The 12,998-nt window shown below is 29.8% G+C and overlaps 1 protein-coding gene across 1 annotated transcript in view; it reads left to right on the top strand.

Moving 5' to 3' along the window:
• The window catches only part of fs(1)N (female sterile (1) Nasrat), a 120,530-nt gene that overhangs the window by 6,441 nt on the left and 101,091 nt on the right, over positions 1–12,998 (top strand). The window contains exons 3-6 of the mRNA XM_075377087.1: positions 8,396–8,528; positions 10,095–10,280; positions 10,459–10,598; positions 12,364–12,539. Of these exons, the coding sequence (XP_075233202.1) occupies positions 8,396–8,528; positions 10,095–10,280; positions 10,459–10,598; positions 12,364–12,539 (635 nt within the window). The remainder of the gene's footprint in view (positions 1–8,395; positions 8,529–10,094; positions 10,281–10,458; positions 10,599–12,363; positions 12,540–12,998) is intronic.

Below are 12,998 nucleotides of genomic sequence, written 5' to 3'. Positions count from 1 at the left end.
AGTCTCTGTTCAAAATGTTCACCACCAGCCGCTATACAAAGTTCAGTGCAACGAATGTTCTAGAAAGACTTTCAGCAATTCTCCAACTGGAATCTTGGTTGGCAGAGAAATTCCTATTTTCTGGGTTAACCGACATGTTGATTTGTTCTGACAACTTCTGGAGTTAAAACAGTTGGTTGTTTCACTCCAAGTATTGGTATCAGAGCCGGCTGTTTGCCACTTTTTCACTTAAATTTGAATTGTTGATTTTGCAGGACCATTCTAGGATACGTCCCTTGAAACCTTTCACAAACCAAATTTAGTGAGGTTGTGCGAACATATTCCTTCACAATGAAAACACGCTCGCTGCTGAATTGAATACACAACACTACAGATTCACTGAATGGGAGAGAAAGGCTGAAGGCTTATGAGTGAATCAATAAACTTCAATTAATACGAATGCGCAACAAACACACAATCTTCCTGGCACATTGTTTCAGAAGATGGTATTTTTTACTGTCATTAAATTCTGGGTCTGATGGCTGACACCGGTTTTGTATGGTCCACCCGGGTACTTATAGTTTCGATTTATTTTTTTACAGTTGTTACTTGAGGAATTCCTCTTGTCTTTCCTCTTCTCTTTTCTTTCTTTATTTTTTTTTGTAGATTAGTATTGTGTTTTTTTTAATAGACAATAATTACACTAGCTAACAACATGTATACATATTTTCTTTAGTTTCCCTGTGTCTATGAAATCATGATATTCATTGCTACCACACGTGTTTATTGACAGTGTCAGTTTTAGGCGCCAAATGAAAATATTTTGTTTTTAATGAACGTAACAACTGTTGATTTTTTGAAAGAAGCAGTTCAAATAATGTTTCAGAGTGTAGTGATTCTAGTTATAGCGACAATGCTGACTGTAATAAATCATCAGAATATTTTTCTAACCTTTATTTTTAATTTATTTAGTTTTTATTACTTTGGAACTACTGTAGTATGGATTAACTGTAACGAGGTAAAGTTTATTACTGTAGGAGAGGAGTTAAAATTTTGCGTTTACTTTTTTTTTTGATTCCTCCATGTTTTGAAATCTGAGTCTGAAAATGGCAGAAAAATACGGCGCATTATGCATGAATGTGAGTGTGTACAGTTTTTTTTTTTTTATTAATATCTTTGGACGTATAGTTACGGGGTTTGTGCCTGTAGAACGTTGGTATTGTTACATTTTTTCTGTCAAGTTTGAATAGTTTAACCCGAGGCAGTTCCAGATAAATGACATGTTAGTAAAAACTTTTAATCCTTTTAAGAATTATTATTAACAGAGGTGTAAAAGTCACCCCAAAAAAAAAAAAAATACTGATGAAGTTATTTGTTTAGGGCCCATGACTACAATATTAAGCTCGGTGCTATTATGATGAGAAATTTACTGGAATGGTTTTGAATTTTATGTGTAAGGTACCAAAACTGGTCGGCAGTATAAGATATAAAATTTAAAAAAATATTATGCATAGTGACTGCTGGGCAAGTAAATATAACTCAAGGCTTATAGAAATATTCTTACTAGCACTGCTGATAACTCCTTTTATAATTTTCTAATTTTAGAATAATACTGGGCATAACTGATCTTTAATGGAGAAATATTTTTGATTTCAGTTCCCATGTCTAAGACTTTTATCACCCCTGAACAGAGCTTAGTACTGTCTATAATTTTTTGTTATATTAAATTAATTTCTTTATTTTATCAATTTTGGGTATTCTTGTTGAAGATTTTATATACCAATTTTTTACTTATGATTCTGAACGAGATATCTGTCATACTAGTAAGAAAGAATTAGTGATTGGAAGATCCAGTCGGTTATAAAGAACCTAACGTATATATTCTAACAAATTTTTTCTATTAAAGCATGGGGTAGGATTATGCCACTATAGTTAATTTGTAATGCCTTGGTAAAGATTGTGCAACAATTGATGGAAGTGGTTAAACTTAGTATAATAATTTCTAGTATAATAGTGTAATTTAGTTAAAAATAGGCTCTTTTCTAATTAGTTTTAGAATGGTGTTTGATAAACACCATTATGCAAGATTGGTTAATTAGATTAGTTATACTGTTTTAGAAACAAAGTTGAATAAGTTATGTTAGGTGCCAAGTTAAATTATTGCCACAAGTTTTACATTATTTAGAGTTCTAATTTTTTTTATTTACACATACTTTCTCAGGTTATTTGGACTGTTATTAGATCCTGTTGTATACACAGATGTATTGCTTATAGTTTTCTGTCTTTTTTTTTTAAATTTTGTATTGTGTAGCACATGCATGAGCTAATTCTAATTCTGCATGAATTTATCAAGTTCAAAACCATTTGAAGCCTTATTAAGACAGAGAGAGTTGAAGGGATTTTCCTGGACTCTCTTCCTGAAAAACACTCTATTATAAGTTTTATTTGCTTTAAATAAACAAGTCCTTTTCTATGTCATGCTTTTGGTAAGTAAGTTTTCACTTAATTATATTCCTGAATTGAATGATATGAAACTATTTTTTATCATTTTGTTAAGCGTGCCTCTCATTTCAACATCCACTGCTGGAATTTCTAAAGCAAAATTAAGTTTTTATTAATTTATATTTAATAAACACAAGCCTTTCATTGAAGCTATTATAATTAAAGGACCTTTTCTTGCTCATTGTTTTCTTTTTATTAAGAAAACAATTAGCTACAAAACAATGATGTCAACTCAGTGCGTTATTCAAACTGCTACACTATAATTTACTTTAAACATATTTTCTTTTTTACCTTTATTCTATTTTACTTTATGGTCTTTCCTCATCTTAATACTTGATCCTTGTATACGTAAGTCTTGTATATTCATTTATATATGGAAAGTGATCACTTTCCATATAAAGATATAGTTAGAATTTTGTTCTGTTATGTTAGAAAACTTAAAACTGTTATTGATGTGAATTATTGACCGTTATTTGAGTTAGCTTTTTTTGAAGATTTTATTTAAAAACCATTTGCATAATAGAGCAGACCATTATTATTATTTTATTTTATGATCACATAGGATCACTTTAGTCAGTCTGTTATCCAAGTCTCTTTGATGGGACTATTTGGGCCTTGTGGTCCTCCCAGTACTTTTTCATACTTTTCAATCTTTGTGCACTTTCTAGTGTTGAAAATGTTCGTGTTGTGAGTTTTTTCTTGTAGGTATGAAGCGAGTGTTTTTTTCTTGATTTTCTTGTTTAATTTTATCTTATCTGTGGGGTGTACTGGTGTAAGCCAATTTCCTTCAGATTCTCTCTTATTTCTCTGATCCATCTGCATCCTTTCTTGGTGCTTTTCGAGTTGAGATTGTACTGTAGTAGCTGTTTTAGAAATCTTGACTCTTGCATCCTCATGATATGTCCAAAGAATCCTAGTCTCCTCTTACACATGGTATTAGTGATGGGTTCCAACCCAATTAGTGGGCACAGTCCACCACTGCCTGCCTTTCTGGCCCATTTATTAATGCAGGTTCTTCCAGTTCTTCCTTCAGTTTTCTGGAGTCTGTCTGTCTTTAATTGTTCATTCAGGTGGAAGAGTGTTTCTACTACATAAGTGGCCTCTAGTTTTATCACTGTGTTGTAGTGTCTTATTTTTGCGTTTATTAATAGGGATTTTTTATTGTAGGTGTACTAGGTTAATTTTTTATCTTTAGCTAGTTTGTTTGTTTATTTGGATTGAGATTTTTTCATTTAGGTTATTTGATACTATTTCTACGAGGTATTTAAATTGGATTACAATTTTGATTTTATTACCGTCTATGTTTACTTCTTTTGATCGTGTTGGTTTTTAGGGCATAATTTCTGTCTTTTCGAATGAAATTTTGAGGCCAGTTCTATTTGCGATGTTTTGAAGTTCTAATATTTGTGATTTAGATTCATTGATGTCATTTGCTAGTAGTGCCAAGTCGTCGATGAAACCAAGACAGTTTGTTTTGATTTTTCGGCCTATTTTTATTTCTGTGGGTATTTTATGAGCCATTCCCTCATTAACTTTTCTAGAGTGCAGTTGAATAATAGTGGTGAGAAACCATCGCCTTGGCACAGTCCTGTTTTGATCTCAAATAGTTCTGAGAACTCGCCTCTGAATTTTACATTTGACTTAGTGTTTGTGAGGGTCAGTTTTATCATGTTTATTAATTTGGTATGTAGTCCGAGGTGTCGTAGAATTTTTAGTAGGGATTCTCTGAGAATGCAGTCATAAGATTTCTTGAAATTTACAAATGTTATCTCCTTGTCTGTTTCTTTTCCTGTTGTAATCCTTTATTAGCTTGAGATTTATGATCTGGTCTGGACAGTTCCTCCAGGATCTGAAACCTCCCTTGTATTCTCCTAGTTCTTTCACAAGTTGTGTACCGATCCTGTTGAGGATGATTCTTGAAAGAATTTTGTATGTTTTGTCTAGGAGTGAGATTCTCCTGTAATTGTGAGGGTCTGTTTTGTCCCCTTTTTTGTGTAGCGGATGGATGAGAGCTGTCGTCCAGTGTTCTGTTAGTTTTTCTTTGATCCAGATGTTGACAAGCTGTTGAAGGACAATTTTATTTATCTCCTTCCTACATGTTTCCAGATCTCTACAAAAGTCTGATCTTCTCCTGCTGCTTTGTAATTCTTCATCTCACCCAGTGCTTGGTAGACTTCTTTTATTATGGGAGGGTTAATATTTTCTGGTGGTGATGTTGTTGGGGTGTTGGTGTTGAAGTTCAGGAGTTCTGTTGGTTCTTCGCAATTTAGGAATTTTTGAAATATTTAGCATGTTTTTCCCCTTGCCTTTATTGTTATGGGTCAGTTCACCATTTTCATTCTTTATTGGTAGGGTTCGGGGTTCGTATTTTTGGAACTGATTTTTGAAAGTTTTGTATTAGTCTCTTGGCTGCATTTTAGTGAATTCCTCTTCTATTGGCTTCAGTGTGTATTTATGGTGTTGTCTTTTTATTCTCCGTGAGGTTTGGCTGATTCCTTTTCTTTGTTTTACAAGATTTTGGAAGGATGTTTCTGATTTTTGGGATTGGTGAAATAGCCATGCTTTAGTCTTTTTCCACTGTTTTGTCACTTTCACTGTTCGACCATTTATGTTTTTTATGAGAATTTATTGGGGGCTAATTATTTTATGATTTGTTTAAGGTTGTTGACCAGGTTTTCGAGTTTATCCTTGATTGTTATTTTTTCGGTTGCTTTTTGGTAATTTTCATTGTTGATTAGTTGGGTAGGATCCATTTTTTTTGTAGTTTTAGGGGCTTAGATTTGTTGCTTTCTTTGGGGAGTAAATTTAATTTTAATTTTGACTACATAGTAATCTGAGCCTGTGTCTACTCCTTGGAAAACTTTTACATTGTAGATCTCTTTGTGATGGTGTTTGACCATGAAGACATGGTCTAGTTGCCATTCTCCTTTAGTGTAGTCAGGGTGTTTCCAGGTTTTGAGTTTTTCAGGTTTCCTCTTGAAATATATGGATTCAAGATTAGGTTGTGGTTTCTGCAGAGATTGATGAGTCATCCATTTTTGTTTGTTTTCTTTTGGGCGGACCATTTTCTGATGATGTCACGCTATTTTCTTTCTTTGCCCAGTTGAGCATTTAAGTCTTATTTAACATTGTTTTTGGGGGTGTTATTTACAGTCAGGTTGAGTAGATCCCAGAATATTTTTGTTTCTATGGTCATTTGGAGAGTTAATTTTATTGTTAGTGAGTGCACGGGTGTTTATTATAGTGTAGATTTTATTAGATGCTTTTAGGGTGAGTGTTGAGATTCTTGGGGATTATAACTTGAATTCTTGTATAGAGTTTATTATTTTGAGGCTGACTAAAAAGCCTGTTCCAAATTGTGGGATATTTTTCATCACTCTTTTCCCATTTATACACCACCTTTGTAGAGTCTATTTCCTTGAGATTTCATGGCATTCTGGTCAGTGTTTCTTATTTCCTGCAGACCCATGATGAGAATTTTGTGTTGGTCCATTACGCCAGTTATTATTTTTAGCTTACCAGTCTGCATGAGCTTGTTTACATTTGTGTGGAAATGTAGGTAATTTGCTTTCATTTGATATTGGACTTTTTCTTGTTTATGTGTGCATTCTAGTTAATCATGTTAAATATATAATGCATTATTTTATTTACTCACTATAAAAATATCTAATGTATTTATTCATTTTTTATACTGCAGCTTTTTTGTGTATACAGTTTTCCTGGCTAATACAGCTAATTTAGCTATTAAAGGGAAAGTATAGTAATTGATTTCAAAAAATTATCAAAAAATCACTTTTTTTTAAACTGTGCCTCAAGGGGACATTTTATAAAAAAAATAAATTTTCACCGAAAACAAAATCCTTACTTTTTATATGAATTACAAAACAATTCTTTGATGTTATCCCTGAGCCCAATATGTCTGTTTTTATAAGTGAATTTTAATATATGTTTGTATGTTGGCTTATTTGAAGTTTAATAACTATGAAATCTCTAAACCAATTTTCTTCAAACTTGTAGGAAGATGTCGTCTTTAGAAGAATTTATTATATTAAATTTTTGCAAAATTTGGAAAAAATGGTTGTGGGGTATTTTGGCCAAAATAAAGTTTAAAAACTTTAAATTGATCATATTAACAAAAAATTTTTCGTATTAAAGTTGAAGTCCTTTTTATCAAGAAAACAAATTGTCCAATTTTTTTCTTTTTTAGCTATTTCTTGCTTCACAAAAGGAGTTAATGGGATATTTTTACATGAATATTTTTTACATCAGTGGACCTTTAAATGACTATAAAAAATGTTTCCCATTCCATTCCTGTAATCCGTGGCAACAAAACATCATTTTTTGAATTTTTTAAAAGTTTAAAAACTTAGTGAATACCCATTGAGGTTTAAAATGTGAGTATTGATATCAGGGTCGGATTTAGCCTTTAAACCACTCTGTGCAAAAGTAAAAAAATTGCGCCCCTCCGTAACTACAATGTAAGCTTTCTAAAAGAAAAAGGAATACAGGCTTTTTTACATTTTTTAGCGAACGTCCAAAAACAACTCGGTAATTGACACAAATACTTATAATAACTTTTCACTTAAAATACTTAATTTAAAAAAAAACAGCTAACAGGAGTGTGAGAGAAATTTTTTTACAAACTTTTCGTTCAAAGAATTCTCTAGTTAATTCAGAAACATCTTAACTGTTATTGAGTTCATATTTAATTCCTAATATAGCGAGGTCTGACAATCTTATTTGTGATGTTCGCAAATAGTTCTTGTTTATTTTTAGTTTGGAAAACTACGTTCCCCGGTTGCAACACTTATTGGAAGAGTTAGTAAAATTCTTAGAGCAATGCTCAAGTTTGGAGCAAAATTCATTTTTGTTATCAGTTATCAGTTGTATCAAATCTTCCAAAGGCGGTAAATCTTTTTTCAGTACAGAAAAACCATTAGTATATTGAAATGGGGAGTCTGGGACAACCTTGACCTTTGACCCTCCCCCCACTGATGTCAAAAAAAATCCCCCCCTCTGACATCACAAAAAAAATGAATTATATGTAGGACAAAGGAATAGATTTGAATAGATGAAGAAACGGAAGCACTAAAAATGGGAAGAGGAATTAGGCAGGGATACTGCATATCACCAATCCTTTTTAACATCTATGGAGCTCAACTAACCGAAGAAGTTTTGGAAGATGTGGATGAGGATGATTATGTGACAGTAGGGGTAGAAAAAATAAAGACAATTAAATATGCCGATGATCAAAATTTGGAGTAAGAAAGATGTTATTTTTCTCTGTAATTTTTTTACATTGATTTATTTTGACTTATTTAATATTTTAGTTATGAATTGCACAAAATACTTATTTTATTGAAAATCTTGATTTATTTTTTATGTGAATTAAATTATTTTATTTATTGATTTATTTTTTATGTCATTAAAGTCCAACTTAAATCAGTTTTTTTAATATTATTTTTGTAGTTACTCGGTCTAACAGGATAGGGAGGTACTATGGGTACCATTCTCTGCTTCTAAAGCTTACTTTTGTTTATACTAATTAAAACAGATGCAGACTATATTGTGATCTTTAGCAGCTAATAATAAAATATATAATGTGAATATAAATATTTTGTATCTAATTTTTTATTTTCAGTTATTTGTTAGTTAATTTATTTAAGTGTTAATTAACTGGGATTAATTTTGTTTTACCAGTTCAGTCTTTAACATTTTTTTAATTCCTAAATTGTGACATCCTGTAATTTTTAGTTAAATTATTGAAATTTTGTGTTATTAGAATTTCTGTGAAATGTATTTTTTAGGCATTATTTTTTTTCAGTTTTATTTGCTATTAATTCTGTTACTATTATTAAGAAGTTAATTTCTGCTATTATATTTTACTTAATAATTTTATAAATAATATTTGTAGGAAAGTGAAAATATGATGCTAATCGATGTACGTAATGGACTTGACAGCATACTTACAGAAGTATTGAATGATGAAGCTGATAAAAAAGTTTATCATGATTATGTGTTTAACACTGGAACTGGTAATAGAGAAGGTAATATTAAAAACAATAATTTGTTACCTTTACTGTTTTGTTACTGTTTGTTACCTATTTTATAGTTATGTTATAGATAATGATTGCAAATGTAATTGAAAGTATTGAATAAGAAAAAAAAAGAATAAGTTTTTTATCTACTTTATTATTAATAAAAATAAGAAAAACGTATGTGATATGTCGTGCAGTTTAGATAAACAAAATATCATGGTTTTATTTTTAAGTTTTAAAATATTACCATGAGTTAGCCATTAATGCATGTCAATACTATTCATTGAAACAGCACTACCATTATTATTTAATGGTATTTATGCAAAAAGTGATTTGTAAAATGTGACTAGTTGTTGGCATTAAATCTTGTTTTCACACTCTTTAAATTTCAGAATATTGAATGCTGAAATAAAAAAAATTCTAAATGTGAAAGATTGCTCAAATTTTTAAGCAGAATTAATCGATATTATTATTCACTAAAATTACATTTGTGCAAAAATATGTCGAACAATCATTTTTGATTAAGAGAGTTGCCTTGGAATATTAAAAAAAAAAATACATAGCCTAAGTTTGAGTTGTGGACAAAATTAAATAACTCTGTGGGTTTAATTAAAAATGACTAAGCCATTTCAAATGTGATGCCTACTTTAGAGGGAAAACAGAAAATAAGTTGAATGTGTGTTATCTTTGTAATTTATTTTTACTGCAGTTTTACACTTTTAAAAATTATTCATCCTTACATTATTGTTCAACATACTTCTCTCTTTGTTCTGACCCTAGCTGAAAAAAATGGAAAAGAAGGATAAGAAATACAGCACTTCAATATTATTTTGTGATGATGCTAAAATATTATATGAATTGGTTACTTCCTTGTAGTGATGAATCATCTTGGTCTTTGGTGCAGCACAAACTTGCCAGTTTTCCAGTACAGCATAAATATGTTTGTCTAGTTAGCAAATATGTGAATCAAAACTCAAGAATCAACAAGATTCTAACATGGAATTTTTAGTAGTGGATATGTAGAATTTAGAATGTGGATAATGTAGAATGATTCATGTCATGGATTGGACTTTTGTCTGAAGACTGCAATGATATCATGTTTCACCTCCATTATTATTTACTAAAAGAATTATTCATAAAAATGGTAGAGTTAAGCAAAGAATGCATCTATGAGATTTTTCGTCTTGTGTCTCATATGCTTTGATATTCTTCTGCTGCGTATTCTTTGGTGGATTTAGTGATTGTAAACAATGTTTCAAGTTGTACTGTATTGTAAAAGGTTAAAAAATAAATTTCTTATATTTGGTAGTCATATGGTGATTACAAATGATACAAATTTTATCGTCTTTTATTAATGGTATCTCCTTTTGTGGAACAATACCTGAACAATACCCTAATTTAAAAAAAAATTGAACTGCTACTGCCAACTGAGCAATCATCTTTACTTATCAGTACTGACTTTTTGTATTTGATCAGTATGTTATCAATTTAAATTTAGGTAGTTAAAAAAAAGTCTATTTTTTAATACTTTTGTTTAGAATAGATTAATAAATTTAATGTTCTTTTCTTTTTTAGCTTTGCGTGTTTCATCAGTAAAAGAGATAGTATTCAATTATGGTGATGGTGTATTTCATTGGTACTCATTATCAAGATTTAATTATATATATTTGTTAGGTCTTGCTGAAAATAAGTTGATTAGTATTACTGGTTTGCAGCAGATACCACATGATAAAAAATTGAAATTGACACAGACTGAAAGAGGTACTTATGAACTTTCTTAAATAAATTTGTTTTTTAGTAATTTAAACTTATTTCTATATTGCCTTCTTCTGATGTGTTAATGTACCATAACAGTTTTTGTTTGTTTGTATAAAAAAATTGTTAACGTTTCTATTATTAATTTTATAAATGTTTACTGGTAGTTCTTTGTATGTTTCAGATGTTCCTTCAAAACCAATATCTGCATCAATGTTTGAATGGTGGAATGTTACCTCAAAAACAACAGAAATACTTTGTGTAGTTGCATTAAATACACCAATAACCAATCTTTCATGGTACAGGTTTCACAGTGAGATGCTGGTAAAGTTATTTATTTTTGTTATTAATTTGTTTATCTGATGCTGCTAAGCGGTAAATAATTACTGTAAAATTAGGCATTTTTTGCATGAAAATGTGTAACTCAAAGAATTTTAGATCAACTTATTTAAGGTTAAAATAGTAAAATTATCTTTATTTACCCGTACATGGTCAGAATGAAAACCTTGACAATACGAATCGATCTTTAGAGTTTGAAAAGTAACAAAAAGTAAATTTTTGTTGTTAATATAATATTTTGGTAATTTAAATGCAATCTTAGTTTACTGCCTTGATCTAAGCTTTATACGTTACTCAGATAAAGCAGTTTGCTTTACAAAATTCTCCAAACAGTTGTAAACTTTGTCACGTAACATAACCTTTTTTGTACTCTCCTCTAGATTTCCTCAATGTGTTCTGATATTTTTCTTCCAATTTTATAGCTTTCTTGTGCTTTAAGGTATTTCTTGATCATGAGCTCTATAAGAAAATTTTCTAGTTTCTCTTAACCTTTCATGAGAAGTAAAAAATCTCATTTTGCAATTGGTGATTAGGAAAATATTCTGCATATAGATGCTTCTTCAGCTTGATTACAGTCTGCCGCCAGCCCAACCATAAGATTCATGTCTTCAATTTCAGTATGAAAAAAAACTTACATTTTTTTCAAAAAGTGAGATTCAAGTAAAGGAAAACCAGTAGCAAAACAATTTAACTAATTATCAATTTAAAAAATAATAACAATGAAAATCTACATTTTCATAATTATTTCAGTTTAATAATTTTTTATTAGTGATGGAGATGAAATTCAGATGGAAATTATTTTCAATTTTCTGCAATAACGTTTATTTGTTGATTGATTATAAGATGTTTAAACATGAAATTTTAGCTACTAAAACTAATGATTATGAATGAGGATGTAAAAGATAAAAAAATGATATGATTGCCATTATGAAATTTGTCAATGTGTTTGTATTGTAATTCTTTATTTATTAGAGAAAGTGTAAACATAGACATCAGATATTATAATGATTTCTGTATCAGGTCTTAAGGTATAAATTTTCTTTATAAAATATAAAATGGTGTAGGGAAGAAAAACAAAGGAAACAACCATTGTTTCAAAGAATATTTTCTAATAATTTCAATTATAGACTCCAAAAATGAAAGCCAGGTATACTTTTATCACGTATGTAAAATGTTATTTATAACATAAAATTTGCAAAATTCATAAATGCATACGGGCTAGGTCTGACTTTCAATTTAGATAGGTTTCTGAGTTACGTAGTACCTATGTATGTTATGTTATCACTTACCTGGTAACAATTCATTTTTAGCAGTCATTAAGGTAATTTACAGACACAATAGCAAATTATAACCAAATTTATGAATAACTTAACAAAAACAGAGGTATTTTTTGTTCAGTATATTCTATCACGGAAAATAGGGTAAATAAAATGTACTGAAAATTAAGTCAACAATATTAAATCAGTTTTTCATACGCTTTGGTATCTATTTTAATACGGTCTTAAATAATAACTTATGTGTGGTGAACCTCTGTAAGTCTTCCACTTACAGAGGTTAACATTTATGTACTCTAATAAGAAAAAAGATCAGGTACAGTAATTAGAAAAATTTCTGGCATATGCAAGGTTTGTTTACATACATTTTACTGAGTAATTATATTGTATATTATATATTATGTAACACAATTCAATGTGCATATAATCTACATAACTTAATAAGTTATGTGGAATTTTATTTTTGCCTAAAATAGGAGCAGTTCTGGACCTGGCCTTATTATAAATCTATAAGTTATTTAACTGTGATTCAAGTTGGATTTAATTTTAAGCTTATAATTATAAATGATCAAGATAATTCAATTGATATTTATGATATTACATTTGAAAATGTGAATCAAAATATGTTTACCAGAAGAAAACCATATTTTGCGTAAGTAGATAATGTACCTTTCTGCCTACAATATGTTTAAAATCTGAATAGTTAATAATTAACTGCTGGATAAACTGCAATTTTTTTGTTGTTGTTTTGATTGTTTAATTAGTCCAAACATTGAATTTTTTAATGTAGATAAGTTTGTCTGAAATTTTAACAAAATATTTCAGGCATAATAATTATTAAAAATTGTTGTTGATATCTTGCATCCTTAAACGGTTAGAAAAACCCTTAGATAAAATAACATATTTAATCTGCAATGTGTTCTTTAGTATGTTGTTTTTTTAGCTATTTCAATTTGTTTCAGCCATTCAGTTTTTTTTAGCTATTCTGGTTTTTTGGGTCCAAAAGTACCATAAACGTACAATGAACCAAAATTGTCATGGTGGAGGACCCAATTCTTCTCTTGTCAGAGTGCCGGCCTTTTCTTTTGCATATTTTCGCACTAACACTGAA

This window comes from Lycorma delicatula, chromosome 10 (genome assembly GCF_047948215.1).
Source record: "Lycorma delicatula isolate Av1 chromosome 10, ASM4794821v1, whole genome shotgun sequence".
Lineage (NCBI taxonomy): Eukaryota > Metazoa > Arthropoda > Insecta > Hemiptera > Fulgoridae > Lycorma > Lycorma delicatula.
The sequence above is the reverse complement of the archived record's forward strand: the minus strand, read 5'-3'. Positions and strand labels throughout refer to the sequence as shown.